Source organism: Gastrolobium bilobum, unplaced genomic scaffold, assembly GCF_033153095.1.
Source record: "Gastrolobium bilobum isolate Gb01-03AN ecotype WA unplaced genomic scaffold, APGP_CSIRO_Gbil_v1 utg10696, whole genome shotgun sequence".
NCBI classification, from domain to species: Eukaryota; Viridiplantae; Streptophyta; class Magnoliopsida; order Fabales; family Fabaceae; genus Gastrolobium; species Gastrolobium bilobum.
The window spans coordinates 454,925-476,470 of NW_026899284.1; the positions used below are offsets into that span (position 1 = coordinate 454,925).

Consider the following 21,546-nt stretch of genomic DNA (forward strand, 5'->3'; position numbering starts at 1 on the left):
TAAAACTCATATTTATATTGCTAACAAAAATATTTTTACAATAAATATATATATATATATATATATATATATATATATATATATATATATCATAATTTAAAATGTTCAAGAAATCAAGGATGCAGTAAAAAAATTCACGGGAAAAACTTTTTAATCCACCTTCCACTATTTTTTTAATTTTATGTAAAGAATCTTGCTATTAATAAACATAACTTTTTCATAAGTAAATATTATAAGTATTTTTGAAAAGATTTAATATTTTTATATTTTAGAAGATAAATTTATTTTGTAAACATATATAAAATTATAAAAATATGTGAAATTAATGTAAGCATATGTAAGAAAAAAAGAAAAAAAATGAATAACATATATTTTAATTAATGTATAGGAGATAAATATATTCTTTAAACATTAAATAATTTTTAAATTATACTAACAAAATGACTAGAAATCAAACTAGATGCGGTAAACTATAATTCACCGTGATAAAATAGCTTCTGGTGAGGTTCGTATATAGCAGTGAGAATAGGCGCGTGGGGAATGTGGGGTCTGACAGTAGCCCCACGTGTCCCGTTGTCTTTGTCATCACGACCAATTTTTGTTTTAATTAAGAAGGAACATGTAGATGGAGATAGACATAATAGAGAGAAGCAGCAGCACAACATCACAACACAACACAATATAACACAAAACACTGAGATTGTTAGCATTTAGCAATAGAGGGCATAGTGGGACCCATCACCAAAAAACCACTCAAGCTCTTTCCATTGATTTTCACTATCTTCTTCTACTACTATTTCACTTACTCTCTGAGCTTCAGCTCTCTCTCTCTCTCTCTCTCCATCAATGGTGGTAGTGGTGGGGGTTTTTAAGAAAGCTTTGTCTTTTGGCTCTTCAGGCTCAAAAGCAAGAGCACCTTAGATTAAAGATTAGATTCGCTTTCATTGTGTCCCTTTTATCAGGTACATTCCAATCTTCCCCTACTTTCTCTCTCTAAACTTTCCCCACCTCCTTTCTCTCACTAAAAAGTTGAAAGTGAATTTTTATTTTTATTTTATTTTTTTTGTTCTCTTTTTCTTAGTTCTGAGCTGAAAATTCTAACATTCGAATCTGCTTCTATATTGATTTGCTGGGGTATCATTTATTAACAAGTGGTTTGACTAAGAAATTTTCAACACTCAGAAGAGCTATTACTTATGACCGTTCTTGCCATTCGTATTCTTCAAAGGTTGAAAATTTGATATTTTATTTTTCATGTTTGGTTTCCTAGTTTTTGTCTGTTTTTGACTGTAGCCTATTCGCTTTTTCATGGGTTTTCTCTGTTTTTGTCTGAACTCTGAAATCATGCTTAGATACCGTGAGTTGAATTTAATTTAATCTCATTTGATTTTGGTCCTGCTTACTTTTCTTTTTTTGTTTTTAAATATAATTGAAGCCATTCAACTATGAAGGCTTTCAACGTTTGGTTGCGGCTGCTTGATGGCTGTGACTGATTCTATATGCAAGACAAAACTACTAAACTCCCTTATTGCGCCTTTTTTCTGTCTTAGATTTCCCCCCTATTTCTTCTGTGTCTACCTTTACACTTTGATATATTGATTTCTATTTAGTTACAAGGATTTTGGGACGTGATATTTACATAGGTCTTATAGTTATCACTGATGCTGAAGAACTTACAGTTTGAAGTTTAAGGGGGTGTTAGTGATTGCAAAGACATGGATCGAAATAGGGGAGAGAACTGGAGGGAATTGGTGAAGAAGATGCTTCCACCTGGTGCTTCTGTCCCTGGTGATGCTTCTAATCTTGACTACTCTATAGCTATGGAATATGTGGGTCCAGCAGTTTCGTATGAAGTACCAAGAGTTGAGCCCCTAGATGTAAAATCAAGACCAATTCCTACTGCTGAACCACTGTCACAAAGATCGATTACTCATGCAGGGCCTATGGTGATTGAACCAATCCCTCTGCCAGTGTCTCGTATTGCTGGTTTAACAAGTTCTCCTAATCATAGTCCGAGGGTGTCTGGAAGTTCAGAATCTGTGGTTTCTGTCTTACAAAACCCGGATCTTTCTTCTGCTTCACCTTCAGCTTCACCTGCTTCTGTTCATAATCCTCCAAACAATCCTCCTAAGCCAGTGATTAATGAAGCAAAGCGGGCACCTGTTGTCACTTTTAATACTGTTGATAGATCTCATACGAAAGACGTGGAGGTTGTGAAGCCCGTTTATCCTGAATACATTGGGGTTTCAAAAGAAAGGAAGAAAAAGAAAATAAGAGTTTGTTATAGGTGTGGAAAAGGGAAGTGGGAAACTAAGGAGTCTTGCCTAGTTTGTGATGCCAAGTATTGCAGCAATTGTGTGCTTAGAGCAATGGGATCTATGCCTGAAGGGCGCAAATGTGTAACATGCATTGGTCAGCCAATTGATGAATCGAAACGACTGAAATTGGGTAAATATTCAAGGGTGTTGTCCCGGTTGTTAAGTCCTATAGAAGTTAAGCAAATTATGAAAGCAGAGAAAGAATGTTCTGCTAATCAGCTTCGGCCGGAGCAGCTGATTGTCAATGGATTGCCCCTGAAGCCTGACGAGATGGCTGAATTACTTGGATGCCCCTTACCTCCACGTAAGCTGAAGCCTGGTAGATATTGGTATGACAAAGAATCTGGTCTCTGGGGAAAGGTGATGATTTGCACACTGTTACTGAGAATATTTCTGCTTCAATTTTCCCTTGCACAAAATATTATTTTTCCCTTTGGTATAAGATAGAGCATTGCAAATTTTATCGTCAAATTCATAAGGTTAACTTATCAAAATTTCTATTTCCACTTGTCCTAGCATATTAAAAATTCTATCTTCAAAGTGATGAGGTTAACTTATTAAAATGCTATATTTCCATTCGTAATCAGAGAACATGCTTTAACTTCTGTCCTTATTCCTTTAATAGGAAGGGGAAAAACCTGACAGAATCATAAGTTCAAACTTGAATTTCACCGGGAAACTGAGTCTTGATGCTAGTAATGGAAACACTGAGGTTTACATGAATGGTCGAGAGATTACAAAACTTGAATTGAGGGTACTCAAGGTAAGCTTCTATCTCTGCTTAAATTTAAACAAAATTTATGTTTACCAAAGTCAAATTCTGCTGGTAACTTGTTGGATTATGCTGTCAAGACTAAGGAATTGCTTGGTAAGAATGAAAATGGAAGGAGTAGGCACCAGGTTGTGCAAGATATGAAACATCAGGCTGCAGCTCTTTTCCCCAAAGATTAAACGATTTTGAGAATGATAAAATATTTTTGACATAATAACTGAGAAAGGATTATAGCAAAACAGCTGTGATCTAATAGATTCACTTGCTCCTTTGCCTAGAAGGATTTTCTAATCTTTTGATGATCCACAACGTTATCATGGGCTCTCCAAGATGATATTAATAAAACTTCTTCAGAGTATAGCTGTGGGCTTGTAGCATGATGATCCCTTCTAATCTTTGAGTGATCCTTACCATTAACATGGCTTTATGGTATTTTTGAATTCGAATAACCTTGTTCTTTGAATTTTCAGCTGGCAAACGTGCAGTGTCCACGTGATACACACTTTTGGGTTTATGATGATGGTCGTTATGAGGAGGAAGGTCAAAATAACATCAGAGGAAATATATGGGAGAAGGTATTCACTGGAATTTTTTTAGGTGGTAACATCTTTAAGTCATATGAGGGTGTAGAATATTAATGAAAGAGATGTTTACTTTTTCCTCCACAGGCGTCAACTAGATTTGTTTGTGCCCTGTTCTCTCTACCCTTTCCCCATGGACAGCCCCATGGGTCAAGAGATGAGACTAGTAATTATACTGCTGTTCCTAATTACCTGGAACAGAAAAAAATTCAGAAGCTTCTTCTTCTTGGAATTCAAGGTTCTGGAACTAGCACCATATTTAAGCAGGTATGGCTTTTATTTCAAATGTTTAGACCTTTATTTATGGTAATTACTTCTGATATAATCACTTAGTTGCGTCAAATTAAGAGTAGCAGAGAAGATGTATGAGAACTTGAGTGATGTTTTTCTTTTCTTCATGTCATCTTTATTTCTCTCTTCTCTCCTTTGATTCTTTTATTTGGAGGTAGAAGGGTGGAGTTGAAATGAAACCGACTAGAAGTTTTTTAAGTCTCTTCATTTACACCAATGGTATTAATAAATAACTAGATTTTTGGGTCCTGGTATTTAGGACTGATTTTATTATAATATGATTCTCTTCTGTGGCACTCTTTAATTGCTGAGCAGGCCAAGTTTTTGTATGGGAACAAATTTACTGCTGAAGAGCTGCAGGATGTCAAACTGATGATCCAGAGTAACATGTACAAATATCTTAGCATTTTACTTGATGGAAGAGAGCGCTTTGAAGAGGAGGCTCTTTCTAGAATGAATGGACAAGGTTCTCCTAGTCAAACTACAGAACCAGGTAATATTTCATGCCGTGGTAAATTTTTTATTCAAGATGTGCATACTGTTTAGCTAACAGGAGACAGTGTATGATGAAATACCGTAACTTAATGCTTCAGTTATCATCAACTACATGGAGTAGAACCTATACAATCCCTTTGTTCTTCCATTAGTTAATCTTTCTGCATTTCTCAATCTTCCAAACCCCAAACATGGAATGATAGGGGAGCTTGTGTGTCTTCTTCATGACTTGGTTCGTTAGATTGGTAGTAGTTAGTTTCTAAATTTTAATCTTCTTTTAATTATTGATTTTGCTATATTTTCTATAATACCGTCTACTAGGGGAATGAAAGGATAGCTATGTGATAAAATTAGCGACTGAAATTATGTGTGAAGCTTTCTATTTCTTAGTTTCAATTGCCAAGTACTCTTACTTCAATGTCAAATTGTAAATTTCTGTTTGAGTGCCATATCCCCTATTTTGGAACTTTTTAATAACAAAAAAGAAAAATCAAATTCATTAGAATCTTCAGCTACTATTCTTTTAAGAATTTACTAGGTGCTAAATATATTGAGGGGATGAACGAAATTTATCTTAGTACCGAGAATCTCAATTGCTAAATGCTAATTAAGACATTATGTATATTCTGAATAGAACAGCCAATAGTATAGAATGTGGCATACCAGGCTTTGTATCTATTTTTTCTTAGTGTACCATTAAGTTAGAAGCTACTTCAACAATTATGTATTGCGCAGGTGAAGATTTTTGATAATTTTGCGGCTTATAATATTTACTTTCCTAAATAAACTGCTAAGTGCCTCGTCTCATTATATGTTGAGACTTAAGGCAGAGAACACATCTGGCGTGGTTCTTTTTATCACTGATTGAACTGGAAAGTGTTAAGATGTGTAACTTTCCTGTATTAACTTAGACTAAGTTGAGCCCTGAAAGAAATTCAGGCTCTTGGTTGGTAACAAAATGCTTATAAAAATTCTTGATTATATTTTATAGCATTCAGTATATATATCTAATCTTATGAATGACAACTCCTTCGACAATTAAAGACATTGGAGTTGATTTCTATTTTATCTTAGAAATGACTAATCTGCTGCAAATTTGTTGTTTCTGAATATTGATTTGGTCTGTGTCAATGTCAATTCTCTATATCCAACTTTTATGTTAATCCTGTAATGGCATCAGAATGCTTACAACATATTACCTGATTCCAATCTTTATTCAGGTAGCAATGATGAAGCAAGTAATACTAGTGAATGCATCTATTCCCTCAACCCAAGGCTAAAACATTTCTCTGACTGGCTCCTGGACATTATAGCCACTGGAGATTTAGATGCATTCTTCCCTGCAGCAACTCGTGAATATGCACCATTAGTTGAAGAGGTGTGGAAGGATCCGGCAATACAAGAAACATTCAAAAGAAAAGATGAACTTCACTTTCTTCCAGATGTTGCAGAATACTTCTTAAGCCGGGTAATTGCTTATCCAGTAATCCTGGAAACCGTGTTCTTTTGTTCAGTTAAAGTAGTAAGGCATCTGATGTTTACTAAACCTTACTCAGTCTCGAACAATTAATTTATATTCCTGCCATTTTCATAAATTTTAGGTCTTACTTTCTTGAGTTCAATATTCTTAGCATGCTTTATTCAAACAATTAATTTATGTTACTGGTTTGCCAGTTAGTTACATCACCTGTGTATCTCAGTGCAATATCTAGTCTGCAATTCTTTTTACTAGGATTTGTTGGAAAGGAAAATGGAAGGTAGAACACTTGGAGGATTTGTGTCGTGTAATTGGGTGTGCTAAGTAGGAGCAAAAATGGAAAGGTTGAAATGGAGGGAAAATAATGGATGCATTCTAGACTTGTATCCAACTCCTCCCAAGCAGACAATTGATCCTTCCTCCTCACCACCAGAATCTTCTTAAAATTATGGTCTTTGTTGTGTTATTTTTTTGGGGTCGTTATTCTTTATAACTATTACATTTTATGTGCTATAATAAGTCTAGTGGTTATGTATCATAGATAGAGAAATGGTTATTATTTTGCAGCATGGCTTGCCTTTTCTTCTTTCGGAAAACTGATGGTATTGACAAGTATAGCTAGATAATGTGCTTTAGTTTCTTTCAGGCTGTTGAGATATCTAGCAATGAATACGAACCTTCTGAAAGGGACATATTATATGCAGAAGGGGTTACTCAGGGAAATGGGTTGGCTTTTATGGAATTCTCACTTGATGACCGAATCCCAAAGTCTGAAACTTATACAGATAACTTGGATGCTCAGCTTCCACCTCTAACCAAGTAAGCTATATTTATTTCTCCCTCAATTTTGAAAGCCTTTTTTCTAAGTGGAACTACCCCCTGCACACACATGCTAACGTAAAATCTAAATAACTATTCTTTGATGTCTCAGGTACCAACTCATAAGGGTGAATGCCAAGGGCATGAGTGAGGGTTGCAAGTGGGTTGAAATGTTTGAAGATGTTCGAGCAGTGGTCTTTTGTGTTTCCCTAAGTGACTATGATCAGCTGTGGCTTGCCCCAGACAGTAGTGGCAGTGGAACACTTGTCCAAAACAAGATGATACAAAGCAAGGAGCTTTTTGAGACAATGGTCAAGCACCCTTGCTTCAAAGATACCCCTTTAGTACTGATTCTGAACAAATATGATATGTTTGAGGAAAAGATTAGTAGGGTGTCCCTAAATGCTTGTGAATGGTTCAATGATTTTTGTCCTGTTCGTGCACATCACAACAACCAATCACTGGCCCATCAGGCTTACTTCTATGTTGCCATGAAATTCAAGGACCTTTATGCATCCCTCACGGGAAGAAAACTTTTTGTGTCACAAGCACGTGCAAGGGACCGAACAACTGTTGATCAGTCATTCAAGTACATAAAAGAGGTCCTCAAGTGGGATGAGGAGAAGGAGGAGAATTACTATGGTCCACCGGAGGATTCGTTTTACAGTACAGATTTAAGCTCCTCTCCCTATATTAGACAAGAGTAAGTTAGTTTTCCATCAAAAATATCATTTGGCTATTGTAAATGGTGGAAAATGTAACAACATGCTGGCCATGGCCAGCTCGTGTTTTCTAATATTTTTATGTATTCTGAAATCTGAAATGAAAGTTACTGATGATTTTGTTAGAATCTTTCTAGATGAACTTCTGTCGTGTATCTACATGTATGCTTTCTCTTTGCACGTTGAGGTGCTCTTTTGTTTTTTGACACATTTTATTTTATTTTTTTATTGTTATTAGGTAAAATTTGGGTATCATAAAAAAGGGTTTTATAAAAGTTATTTTGTAGGAAAAGTGATTGTGTTATGTTATAGAGATTTATTTTGCGTGTCATAGTTTTTTTTTTGCTCCAAAAAATACAGGTCTCATAAAATGTTATGTGTGTAAGAAATTTTTTCTTGTCATGTTAAATGATGAACGTAAATTCCCATAAGCCACGTTATCGGTCTTGATCACGAACCTTGAGCCCAGCGAAGAAAACTACACTGCGCTCCAGCAATTCAATGATCTCTGTTGGCTATCAAGGTCACTCGCCACGAGCGCTTGCTGCGAAAAGTCAGTTCGAAAAGTCGGACTTGATGCAATGGTGGCGGAGATCAAGATCACTAAGCCAGTTGTTTGCCTAAATTTATTTCTTTTTACGAGCTTAATATGTTGATAAATGTGCGGAAAAGTATTCCATTTTTCTTTGACAAATAAGACAGTAATCGTTGTCGTTTTCCGATCGGATAATTGTTCTCGGATAGCGCCAGCTCCACTAGAAATTTCTCGATTTCGAAATGTATCGAAATAGTCCGAGTGGAGAAAAAAAAGGGGGGGTTTGAATTAAAAAAAATTTCTGGAGATGTTTATTTTTATGGGGGAATGAACTTATAATCATGAAATCGACTCGATCATCAGATTCTAGATTATAAGAACTTCTTCCCTTTTTTGAATGGGGCATGTATGAAATTTGCGCGTTGCAAAAGGTGTTATATGGTATGTTAAATATTTCTTTATGCTAGACTTAACGATTATATAATGGAATACCTTGGAGTAACTAAAAGATTCAATCAGGATTATTGAATTGTCTGTTTTGTATAAGAAAGGATTAATATAATTATGTATAGCATTATAGAAGTAAGTAAATTTAATGCTGCGTGAGGAAGTGGGAGCCTTAAATTTAATTTGTTTTCATTTAGCATGCCTGATTAGTGAATAAGTACCGATAATAGCGGAATACTTTTGAGAGTTTAATCAAATAAGATGTACGACTAATCAAGAAATACTTTCTACTATAAGGAGGTGTGGAAATTTCCTCTCTTCTTTGTAATCACTTGATAATTACACAAAAGCGTGATAACATAGTTCACATTTCTATTCCACAATGGAAGAAATTCGAAAAAGTAAAGTGTACGAAAAAAAAACAGGCAATTATTGTTGTTCGTTTGAAGGAGATACTTTGCCCCCACTCAGATTCTTTGCCCTGAAAATTACATCATATGACATGATCACTACTACAAAACACGAGCACAAAAGGTTTTACAAAGTCTTTTGGCGTTTTCTGAAGATCAATTTTACCTTATCTCTGTTACAAGTTTGACAAATCTTAAATTTCTTTTATGTAATATTTGCGGCAGACTATATATGAATTTTTTTTACTGAAGACTATATTTAAATAAGTTCTAATCTAATTTAAAGCAAACTCCTAAATATTCTTAATAAATAAAAATGTCACATCATTCTAGTAACTAACATTTTTAATAATGTGAGGTCGGGATCTTCTCCTAGTGTCTTGTTTGTTCATTAAAAATAAAATTAAATTAAAGACCAAGTAAATAATTGTAATTTGCAGTAAAATATATATTTAAACATTAAATATTATAGGATTTATCGATTGTGTAATATGGAACATGGACATCCTAATGCTATGAAATATGGAAAAGTAACGCAAAACTTCGGGTGAGCAGTGCAAATAAACCCTCTCGTTAAATGATTCAGTCAAATTTAATTTGTAACGGGTTGTCATGTCATGTGTGTAACATGTGCCGTTCCTCAGTGTGTCTGTCCTTTCCATATCGTGCACCTCTGCTATCTGTCAATGACTCAATATTATTGTTCTGCCATAGACTTGACCTGCCAAGTGCTGAGAAGCCCACGTGACATTATACCTCAGTTTCATTAATTAAAACATAAGGAATAATATAGTAAAAAAAAAAAACAATTATATGTTATTAATTTTTTAGATAAAAAATAGTTGAAAAGATAGTATGAAACTAAGTTTTTGTTATTCAGGTTATAAATTCTATTCAAAATATAAAAAGAAAAAAAAAACAATAGTATTTGTCTCTTCATTTCTTGAGTTCTATCGCACACAAAACAATGCATAATATAAATGATATTATAATAAGAGATGGGATATTTTATTTATCTTTTTTTTCATACTAGACCTCCAACATTGTTACATTAAAATTCTAACTAATTTTCACTGTTTGTCTCTCCTCTTGAAATTATCATCCAGTAGTGTTAGAAATAAATAAGTAGAATAGGCGTGAAAAAATAAACATGATATTTTATTTCTTATAATAAATTTTGCTTTATTCTATTAAGTACTTAGACACACTGTTATTAAAATCAGACCGACCCGGCCAGGTCGACCCAGGAACCGATAAACTGGTCATATAACCGGTCCGGTGGAAGCAATGGACCGGTCATGCATCAGAACCGGTGTGACCCGGTCGGTTTTTATGAAAACCAGTGACCCGGTCGGTTAACCGATGACCCGACCCAGTCCAAAAAAAAAATTTAATTATTTATTTTTTCAAAAAAAATCATAATGGATATATTTGAATATTTTTTGCTTATTGATTTACATAAGTTATATACCTACAATACTAATATTATCTCAATTATGCACTATCTAGAAAATTTTGATTTGATTTATAGTTAGAGATGTCGTTTTCTGAACCTAAAGCTCCGTATCACGATCATTATATTTTTGTTTGATCCTTTATTGGATAATAATATAGGATTTATTATTTTTTATATTAAAATATTTGAATTTTTTTATTTTTTTATATATTTGAGTATGTTTACAATTTTTTAATATAAATTATAAAATTGCATATAATTATCGGGTCATGCGGTTGAACCAATGACCCACTAATTGAACCAGTGACTCAATACCTCGACCGGGTCAATGACAGGGCCAGTTTTAATAACATTGCTCAGACATATTAAACGGAAGATATAACAAAAAATTTGTCTTTGTATTGCGCATCAAAAATTTTGCAAAACCAGAATTGCCTCTTTAGTTATCATCATATCCTTGTAAGAAAATATTCATTCTGCTGTCACAACCCTATCTCTAATCTCCTCCTCATGTAGTGCATCAATTGAGAACCAAAGTGAAATAGCAGTATAACCTTGGATTGTATCTCTTCGTTTCTTGTATATCCTATGCGTTTTCTTCAAATTATCGTCACCCAATGCTGGTCAAATAATGCATCCATTAAATCCTCAGCGTTATTCTCTACTAGTTAGCTTTCCTACTTCGAAACTGATCCATTCAAAGACGGAACTTGGAAGCAACATTGCCATTATAACCAAAAGTAAGTTGCGTACATGATTACAAGTTGAAAAAGATAATGTATAGTAATTGAAGTAACTCGTATAACATACGTATGCTCACTTAGTTCACTTCAATAGTAAAATTCCAACCTTCTAAAAGATAAAAATAAATCAAACCAGAAGACGCAAGTCTTCCTAATGGAAAATACGAGGCTTTGCTGAACTCAAATATCTTAATGTCAATTCCTATAACTAAATAATATTTTGCAATATAAATGAAGCAAATTATGAGTACGACATAAACGCCTGGACAAATTACCCTATTGTCTAACACCTAATTATAATTGACCATTTCAACTTCAAGATGACGGATAAAACCCATTTATGAAGAACGACGTATTAACTCAGACACATACCTCAGTTCTGCAATGCCCTTTTTGGTACGTAGTTATATCACTGTTACGAGACAACAACAGTCAGGTATAACAGACAGAAGATTTATATCATGCAAGTTCATTAGCACCCAAATTGAAGCACATGAAAGATAAGGCAAAAGAAAACAATTGCTTGACACAATGAAATGAAAGGAACTTTTGAAGTGAGTAAAAATAGCCGTATCTAAGAAAGATTCCAAATACAAAGTTTATCATCACTCTAAAGCGTAAAAACAGCCCGTTTCCAACTGATTCACCATGTCTCTAAGCATGCAACCATAGAACCAACAATTTCTAAGCGAAGTACATGAGGCTGCTCTTTCCAGCAGTCATTCAAAAGCAGCAGGCATAACCAAATGAAGCATATAAAGTTGGCTATATTGCCCATGTGACTTGGAAGTCTCTTCATCTTGTGTCGGTGTGTTCCTTAAGAAATTGTTACAATAGGCAGAAAACAAATAAAGAAAAATCATGATCCAATTAGATCAGGTGTTTCTGCCTCGATGGACAACAATGCAGTGTGCACTTTTCCTGTCCAACTGTCCAGTCGATCCCGTAAGGATTTGATCTGTTGAATACCCAGAACTCTTGGCTGCACCCAGGAAACATGCACTGTGCCCTCAACTTGATCAATTATACCCTCAATTAGATGAACCTGCAATAAATTTTTTTCTATATATAATAAGCTTTAAAAATTAAATTTAAATAGCAAAACCTTGATACAATTTTACAAACAAATAATAATATGCTCCCAAATGCATAAATTCAATCAATAAGATATCTCCAATTACTTTTCTCAGAAAAACCATGGAACACTAAAAATTCTTTGAAAAAAAAGCATATACTGTAAAAAGAATGAAGTTTGCTTGTAAGTACTTATTTATCAACAAAGTCAACATCAACTACACCTTTATCCCAAATTAATTGGGGTCGGTGGATAAGTACTTATTTATAAACATCATAAATAAAGGAGCATAATACTTTTTTCCAGACCACAAAGCCAAATGCAATTTCCAACAAAAACCCTCTAGTCAATCACTAAACAGGTATAGAACTATCAGTAAAACAAAACATTTGTTCGAACAAAACAAATTCCACATCCACAACGGCGGAAGGTAATGAAAGGACAAAGATGAAAGCTATACTGACAAGTAACATAAAACCAATTCCAAAATTGCGAATAGAGCATTTTAACTTTGAACATAATTTTGGGAATTAACCTGCTTAAACTTCCTTCATTAGATAAATAGCCTGTTCCATTCAAAATTCCAAAAATATATAAACCCTAGTTGAAAATGCAAATTGCCAACAAAAGTTTACCCTAGAAGCACAAGTCTGCAATTTATTTCCATCAAACCTCCAAATCAATTAACTCACTGTCACCCCACCCCCCCCCCCCCCCCCCCCCCCCCACAACCCCACCCCACCCACCCCCCACCAAAAAAAAAAACACACTTCTTAAAGAATGGATGTAGTTACTTCCCCAGTGTAAATAGAGAGTTAATAGCCAATGAAAACCATAGAGGACTATTAGCTAGAGGGTCAAAGTCAAAACAGAGTATTTGCATTTTAACCTACTATCAAAGGGTATAGCGGAAAGCAACACAACCCCTTTAGAAATGCTTTAAATGAAATCAAGCATCGAAAGCTCTTTTGAACATGTTTCAACAGCCAGATTATACCAGACCCTCTGAGTGACAAATCTGCCACAAGATGGAAGGGGTCATGTTCATCATAGAAAAAATACATCAAGTGCTACTTGAATGTCGTGTGTTGCAACTAGAACTCAAAAACAGAATCAACTAATTTTTTAAAGTAATAATCAAGACAACATAATTCTTCAAGTGATGAGGTGACATGTAACAACTCCGAAGCTCAATAATTTTTAGAAGTGTCAGTTAGAATATAGTTTAAATCACATGCCCAAACATAATGCTAGCTTAGAAATTATGATTAACTGTAATTAATGATCAACCCTTACTATAAAATAATATAAACTAATTAACTAATGAGATGCGGGTGAATCAGGAATGACTCTAAAAGAAAAGTTTGAAGAGAGTTTTAACATTTACCCAAATGCAAAGGTCGAAAGTGTATTAATTTAGATGGTTATGATAGAAAATCACACAAACTTCTTAAAATGATTTTTTCTAGAACTTACAGATAGGCTCTTCATAAGGAGATGCTCCACATCCTCTATAGAAAGTTTTGTACGCTCTGCAATTACACTCAAGGGAATAGTGCGATCTTCTGAAGGCCGACTGCAAGTAACCACAATCAGTTTGAGTTCGGAATGAAACGAGCAGTTATTAAATTCATCTCTACAGGTGATTATGATGATCTAATTAATGCATATATACCTGAATATAATCTCCATCAGACAGAGAATGTTGATCTTTTCCAACAACCTCTGTTCATTTTGAACTAGTGCTGGTTGAGCCCTTAATGCATCATTATGAACCCGACATAATTCTTGATATCGAACTAAATCACCAGAATTGAATGCCTGCAAAATATAGTAAAGCCATTCCACCTTTGTCCCCAGAAGACTCTTAATCTGTTGGAAGATATTATAGATTGTCAACCAACATAGTAACTCAAAAAAATAGATGAATGAAGTAAAGAAATTTAAAAGATAGGCATTCCCGAAATTTTGGTCTAGATACATACTATAGGATGGGCAAGTAACTCTCCAAAGTTGTAGATGTTATCCCCCAGCAGAGCAGAAAGGGACAAATCAAATGCCAAATCCTAACAAGTCACAAAAAAATAGTGCGTTCTCAGATTATAACATTTGCAGATAAATAGAAAGCAAAGCATAGATCAGATAAACTACCACGAACTCCTTCAACCTCTCCTTAAAAAGGAAGTGAAATTAAATGAGTTCATAAAACCCAGATTTAATGACCATTTACCAAAAACAGAAGCATCAACATATCTTCAAACTTCTCCATGTTAATTTTACTAAGGACAACATAAAGATCTTCGCAGTGTAATGATGATATACATCAACATTAACAACACCTTTATCCCAAACTAATTGGGGTCGGTGGCAGATAAACCCAAATGGAAAATACCAAAAGATTGAGAAAAAAGATAAAAGGTCTTAGTGTAATGATGATATAGTAAAGACTAAATATAAAGCAACTAGGTTAACCTTTTTATTAGATAATATATGAAGAGGCACAGTTAGAAGCACTACTTAATTACCACAGTATAATTACCACTTAGACAAATTTTCCAACTCAGCACCACTTTGCCTTAATTACTACTACTTAGCCTTAATTACCACTTAGACAACTTTTCCAACTCAATACCACAGTATGATTTAGTTACACCATCCCCTTAGTTTCCTGGATGTAAAGAACCTGGCCATAAAATCCAGGATAGGAAAAGAGTCAAGCCTTCAACTTAAATGGGAGTGCAGCTGCCATGGGACTCATACTCGTGTCATTTACCTCCATAGTAGCTAATTGTGAGAATAGAAGTCATTGCAAAAAGCCTACATTTAGATGTATGGAGAACTACACTCATTAGTCACTATCCCCCAATGTAAATTAACTAACGGCCTTAGTTCTATGCTTTCAGAGGATATCACTTATTATCCATCAAGCTCCTTATTATTATCTTCCTTCTTCCCCTCCCCTGCTAGATTTTTTTAGAAAAAAAAAATGTGGTATCATCTTAATAGTTTCTCTCTAAAACCACTCCCCATTAAACCCGACTAGCAAAGGTGGAGTGAGGGCAATCCTTATATATATATGCAAAGAGGTTGTTTCCCGGATTCAAATCTGTGACTTTTCCAAAGGAGTAGCTTTTCCACTACTCAAGGCTCGCCCTCTTAGCTTAATAGTTTCTCTCTAGTTGTAAATATTTAAAGTAATGGTCAGACATTATAAATCTAATACTTGAGACAAGCAACCTCATATACACCTGTTTCATGTCATTCCACAAAAGTCAACTAAATATATAATACACATTTTGTTCAAATATAATTTGCCTAATTAATAAAGGAATTGTCTTAGCAACAAGATTTTCCTTTAACAGTCACGACATGAAACAATTTCCAAATTCTCTTTCTAATCTCCTTTTGCAACCATATAAATCATAGTATGAGTCAAGAGAAACTGATACTAGAGGAAAGTGAAAGCATATAGCCATTACATTGAGATAACAAACAAGAAATCAATCAACAAAACATTTAAGTCCGTACTGACGACATACCAGCTTGAATGAATCTGAAAGTGACTCCACTGAGGTATACGCCAAATAGAGAAGAGCACTTTTGTAGAACTCAGCAAATTCCTGGCGGGATTTATGATACTGAGATGATACCCAGTAATAGCTAGCATATACAGATGGATCAATATCTGTCATACTGTCAAGGGTAGTCTTTCCATCTTCTAGGAGTTTCTTGGATTCTTTCAGGTCACCTTGCTCAAGCTTGAATATGGCTATTTGCATCTTAATGTAAAGAATAGGTTCTTCTATGCGCTGCTCTCTAGTGGCTTGCAGTTTCTCAATGACCCCTTCAAGATAACCCACAGCGGCTTCTTTCTCAGAATACTGCCGAGAAACTATAACAGCAAAGTGTGCAAGCTTAAGAAGGTTGATTTTGGTCTCAAAGTCTGTTATGAAATTGTGATATAGCTGTATCAGAGCATCACCAGCCTGAAAATTTATAGTAAGAATAATTTATCAAACAAAAATTATAAAACGTAATAAGAATATGCACCAGAGTATGAATTATGTCTTACTAAAAGTCAAGAAAAATGAAATTAGAAGCAAAAAAGAAATAAAACTAAGACCAAAAAAAAAAAAGACAGCAATGTTCACTTTGTCAAATACAAAGTGGCATTAAAAAGCTTCATTCACCTCTCACCCTGCTCTCCACAATAAATAAATAAATAACCAAAATACAAGTGCAAATCAGAAGGCCCAAAAACTTATTTCTTAACAAAACCCTAATTTTTCAAATTACACAACTCCAAGATTTCAATTTTTCTAGTAAGTCCATCTACGACGCACCCCAGCATTCTCGGATCCCCAACAAAATCCAAACGCATTCCTAGTGACAAAGCTTCTATCTTTTTCACAGTTCCAATTACAACAACTCAAACAAATAGTATAAAGAAAGAAAAAACCCTATCAGGAAAAGAATTATTATTAGCTCTCGGCCACAGCATCTCAACTCCCAAATTAAGTTCATAGCAACAGCCAATAAAAAACCCTAATCCTCACGAACAAAGAAACAAAACGAGCACACAAGAGAGTCTAGATTTGCAGAAATTGGCAGGGATAAGAGTGAGAAGTAAAAAAGAGTTGGAGAGGAAGAAGAAAATTAAAGTGAGACCTGGAAAACAGCAAGAGCGACGAACTGCTCCAGCTTGAGAGTGAGCTGGTGCCATAGCTTCTTCTGGTACAGATCCGCAAGCGAATTGTACCAATCAGAAAGCTCAGGGTGCGCACTGCGCAGCGATTCCAAGTATTGCAGAGCAGCCATGGCGATTCAAGCGAGAACACAGAGAGAAGAGGAACTTGAATTTTGGGGTATTTGTTTTCTATTTATACCCTATTTTTATAATTTTCAGAATAACCTTTCTTTTTCGTGTTTTGCTTCAACTCAAAGTAATGTGTAGTGGATCGGGTATAAACGGGTTAGTCTGGGTTTCGCCTTAAATAAATCAACGTCCATAAAAAATTTTAAATTTGATTTGATTTGATAATTTTGTATATATCAAAATTATAAGTATGTTATGAGTTATATTTAAAAAATAAAATAAAATAATAAAATAAAAAATAGATTTTTTAGTTTATTAATAAATATTTAATAATTTAAATAATTTAATATTTAAAATTATTAAAATAATAATTTTATTTATTTTATTTAAAATAATATAATATAAGATCGATTATTAGACTTATAAATCTGATACTTAAAAATAAAACTATAGCTTATTTTCTAAATAAACTATTTTTGAAAATCTCTGAACATGTTTTGTTTAATTTTATATAATATGTCAAGCTTTAACATAATCAAAATTGAGCCGTAGACGCTTATTAAGCCGACTGAGCCATTATGAAGTAAAATTTTCAATTTTGGTTTGCGCAGCTTCGTCGTATTTTAACTTCGGGGGTTTTCGAGACCCACTTGTTGGACTTTATTGGTCCTTCGGCCCATTGGGTCACAATTGTGTTGTTTAATTTATTCTTATTGTTTTCTGTCTGTTGATAAATCATTTATTTTTCGTGAGTTCGATCTGTTAATAGAGTTTTTTAATATGGATTCTATTACGTAACATTTTAATAGAATGGCGTTATTTAGTACGAAATATAATTTGATGATTATATATGGGTCGCTGAACTTTTAAATAAAATTGCAGAAAAGAAAAAACAAACGTGAATGTCAACTCATTCATGTCTCCTATGGGAAATATGATTCATATCATTCTTTATTTTTTATTTTAATGGGAAACTTTAATGTATTTAATATGTTATAATAACACTTAATTTCCTTATAATGTAATTTAATCTTGAATTTGATTTTAGATAAACTAAAAGCTCTTGCACTTAGTTGGATCACATCGCAGTTATTTTTTTAGTTTCACAACATCGCAGTACTTATGGGATGTTAGATTAAGATTTTCAAAGACTACTTTGAGATAAAGAAGTTATATATTTTAAAATATTATGAGCTTGTTTGTCTTAACTTATCAAAAAAGCCTTTTTTATGACTTCCTTATTTTAAAAGTACTTTCTATAAAAATTATAGCTATTTAGATTTTTTTTTAAATGATTTTTGAAAAAAATATTTGGCTTTTGACTTCTGCTTTTTTTGAGAAGCTAAATATTTTAACTTATGAAAAAAGTAGGTTTTTATCTTTTTTTATGATTTTCTTTTTTTAAAAGAAAACATTCAAATAGACCTTTTTCGAGAAGTACTTTTTTTCTTAAAAAAAATAGATTTTGAAGAAGAAAAAGTCCATTCAAACGGGCTCTATATAAAATTGTGGTGACTTTAAAGATATTTTTTATATATCAAGATTTTATAAAATTGGATTTTAAAATATTTTAATAGAACTTATAAAATTTGAAAGGTTAATATGGATTTACAAAATTTTAAAAAAATCATATAAATTTTTAACAAATATTTAAAACTACAAGAGTCAACAAAAATAATAATAAAGAAATACAATGATATTAATAGAAAAAAAATACAAAACTTAATATAATTTTCTCAATTAGTAATTTGATGTAATGATATTCTACTAAGTAGTAGTTCTTCACCTATCTATACTAGCACTCTACGTATTAGCATCTTCTCGTTCCTGTTCTTGGGTTTGACCAATGTATTGAAAAATATCTTATTCATTTGGTACCAGAGCTATGCATATATGATTACAAGACCCACAATTTTTTTATTAAAATAAGAATAAATACCATTTTCGGTCTAAGCAAATTTCACGATGTCCGCTTTACTCCCTAGCAAATAAAAAGGCTATTCGTGGTCCCTAAGAAATTCAAAATGGACCCATTTTAGTCTTTTTAAGGGACTAATGTGGGGTCTTTTTTGAATTTGTGAGGGACCACGATTTCAACTAAATTGGCCCATTTTGAATTTCTTAGGGACCACGAATAGTTTTTTTATTTGCTAGGGACTAAAACCATTTATGTAGCCTCACCCAACAACTTAAGCTTTTGGGTTGAATTGGTTCTTTACATGGTATTAGAGACTCATGTCCCGGGTTCGATCCTTACCATACCGCCCCCCACTTTCTTTCAAGTGAAATTTATTTGTTACCACATGTAGGTGGGCCTGTGCATTGTCCACCCTTCAAGCATAGTGGGCTCTCGTGTGAGGAAGCGTGTTGAGATATATAAAAACCATTTATGTAGCCTCACCCAACAGCTTAAGCTTTTGGGTTGAATTGGTTCTTTACAAGGCATCGTGAAATTTGCTAAGCACTAAAAAGATAATTCAAAATTTGCATATAGAACCTGAAGTTCATGATAAATTTTTGTTTGGAATTTTTCGCCATTAATCTTGGAAACCTTGGGATTTTTGTTCTACGTGGCGAAAATTTTCTAACCATATATTATATGTTTGTTTTCATTGAGTATTTTAAGAAAATTTCAAATCTGAATTTCTGGGTTTTACTACTAAAAAATTTAGAAATTTTCTCAAATTATTTTCAATCGATACATTGAAACCTTAAATTGCTTTGGTGCTTTGAAAAAAAGTTTTTAGCTATCTATTAACTCAAATATTGTTTGAAATTGTTTCCTATAGAAAAGGAATTTCGTTCATTAATAATGTATTGCTACAAAACGTAAAGTTTATATTATGAAAGTTTCAATATTTCTTTAAATTAATCTTATTTCATTGATGTAAAACAAAAAATTATTTTGGGGTTTTGTTCTTTTGTTGTTTTCTCACTGTTTTATGTTTTTTTAATATAAAAATCACATATTCTTATGCCAAAAAATAATTGGGACCCATAGGTTGAAAAATAGTTTTTTAAACTTCCAAAGTTCTCAGATTTTTGCATTTTTTTGGGATGGATTAGATTATAATATTGTTGGGTTGTTGTTTCTGGATTATTTTGTGATAAAAATCGCTTAAAAATTTACTAATTTTGAGCTTTGACAATGTTCCCATGGTGAAACCTAGTTTCAGTTGGTCGACCCGCTAAAAAAGAAGACACTAAAACAGAGAAATCTCAAGAAATCTCCGGAGTTAGGATGAGTTGTAAGAAAGACATACTATTTATATTCCTCACTAAAAAGTTTCAAAAAATAACACTAAAAGAAAATCCATTGAAATCATCAAATTTTTGAATACCACAGGATTATTTTTATTTTATTCAAAATCTTAATTGAATATCACCGTATTTGAATAGACTCTAAAATAATATTTTAAAACTCTAATCGAAAATGACATCAATTTTTTTTAATCATTTAAAATTTTAATTGAATATCAATGAATTTTTTTATCCAAAAGTAATTCATTAATATTTTTTGAAATCTCAATCCAATTATGGTGGTTTAGTTTCCCATTCTTCCGAAATATTTGATAATATATTTGTATAGGTGGCAATTTTTCCATGTTTTATTTTGTCTTTTAGTCGTTAATAATTTTATTGATCTTTATTACAGGTTTGGTTTATAAAAGGTATGATGTTTACACGGAACTGATTAAGCAACAGTACTTTACAATCAAAGTCAAAGCCAATCATCTTTTGTCTACTAAAGAAGTTCAAAAAAATGATATGTGACAATAAAATATAGGTTTGTAAATGGGTTGGAAGCTTTTATCGTAGACTTATAATGAATTAAGAATTAATACATGAGTTTTGTTTAAATTAGCTTAATATAAGCTCTTTTGGTAGTTTGATGAATATTTATAAATACTTTTTTAAATTTTAAATAAATTTGAGTGTGCTGTGCGTCCGGGGTAGGTGCGTGTATGTAAGAGAGAATAAAAAAAGGAAAAGTAAGTGGGAATAAGTTGGTTTTAGATTTAGTGTAAATTAGTTTTTACTTCAACATCATATACCCAAGGACCATGGCTACTAGGTTGCAGACTTGCAGATGCCCTCATTTTTTCCAAAAACTTAATAATTCTGCCGATTTTAATTTATTTTTTTTAATACAACGGTCATATTGATGTTCGAATTTATAATTTTATATAAATTATCTAAGTCCTTTGTTCGCTCCTAATGGCTTAATTTAACTTTGCTAATGATAGAACTATATCTAAGAATTTGTAATTTAACTTTACTAAGGATTAGTCTGGTTTAGGGGGTTTTCTGGCTGATTCTATGAACGTTAACTTTTTTAGGAGTTAGTCTTTTTCTCTTCTTAAATGTACTTAAAAAAAAGGGAGAAATCTGTTCAAAACCTATAGCATACCTAAAACTTAAGGCCAACAATTCTAAAGTAAAGAGCAAACCCTCCCTTGATTCCTTGCTTACCCACCATTCTAGAGAGGAGATGCTTTCCTGAATAAGTCAGTCCATGATAAAATGATAAGGGCAACATATCTATAGATTTTATATAATTGATATTATCCAACGAAACAAGACGTTTT

General features: G+C 33.1%; 2 protein-coding genes across 4 annotated transcripts; one reads left to right on the top strand and one right to left on the bottom strand.

The window, feature by feature from the left end:
* The first annotated feature begins 989 nt into the window (after nt 1-989).
* LOC133289187 (extra-large guanine nucleotide-binding protein 3) lies at nt 990-7,683 on the top strand. 2 transcript variants are annotated; one of them, XM_061487065.1, is made up of 8 exons: nt 990-2,678; nt 2,944-3,081; nt 3,561-3,665; nt 3,759-3,938; nt 4,278-4,437; nt 5,678-5,925; nt 6,581-6,753; nt 6,866-7,683. In XM_061487065.1, exons 1-8 carry the CDS (start codon nt 1,716-1,718, stop codon nt 7,458-7,460), a joined length of 2,562 nt encoding a protein of 853 aa, XP_061343049.1. In that variant the 5' UTR covers nt 990-1,715; the 3' UTR covers nt 7,461-7,683. The 2 variants fall into 2 exon arrangements, with proteins under 2 accessions (XP_061343049.1, XP_061343048.1); XM_061487064.1 differs by having other exon boundaries at nt 4,278-4,455; nt 6,866-7,680.
* Nucleotides 7,684-11,558: 3,875 nt separating this feature from the next.
* LOC133289182 (26S proteasome non-ATPase regulatory subunit 13 homolog A) lies at nt 11,559-17,015 on the bottom strand. Of its 2 annotated transcripts, XM_061487058.1 has the most exons (7): nt 16,810-17,015; nt 15,681-16,127; nt 14,127-14,207; nt 13,817-14,013; nt 13,618-13,717; nt 13,139-13,146; nt 11,559-12,142 (listed from the first exon to the last, which is right to left on the bottom strand). In XM_061487058.1, the coding sequence occupies exons 1-7, from the start codon at nt 16,957-16,959 to the stop codon at nt 11,926-11,928; spliced, it is 1,200 nt and encodes a 399-aa protein (XP_061343042.1). In that variant the 5' UTR covers nt 16,960-17,015; the 3' UTR covers nt 11,559-11,925. The 2 variants fall into 2 exon arrangements, with proteins under 2 accessions (XP_061343042.1, XP_061343041.1); XM_061487057.1 differs by lacking the exon at nt 13,139-13,146 and having other exon boundaries at nt 11,565-12,111; nt 16,810-17,013.
* Between the last annotated feature and the right edge of the window lie 4,531 nt (nt 17,016-21,546).

Coding starts and splice junctions, on each gene's coding strand:
- LOC133289187 (XM_061487064.1), top strand. CDS start 1,716: ATGGATCGAAATAGGGGAGAGAACTGGAGGGAATTGGTGAAGAAGATG. Junction 2,679..2,943: donor AATCTGGTCTCTGGGGAAAG/GTGATGATTTGC, acceptor TTCCTTTAATAG/GAAGGGGAAAAACCTGACAG. Junction 4,456..5,677: donor TAGTCAAACTACAGAACCAG/GTAATATTTCAT, acceptor ATCTTTATTCAG/GTAGCAATGATGAAGCAAGT.
- LOC133289182 (XM_061487058.1), bottom strand. CDS start 16,959: ATGGCTGCTCTGCAATACTTGGAATCGCTGCGCAGTGCGCACCCTGAG. Junction 16,128..16,809: donor TCGCTCTTGCTGTTTTCCAG/GTCTCACTTTAA, acceptor ATAAATTTTCAG/GCTGGTGATGCTCTGATACA. Junction 14,014..14,126: donor AGTTACTTGCCCATCCTATA/GTATGTATCTAG, acceptor ATCTTCCAACAG/ATTAAGAGTCTTCTGGGGAC.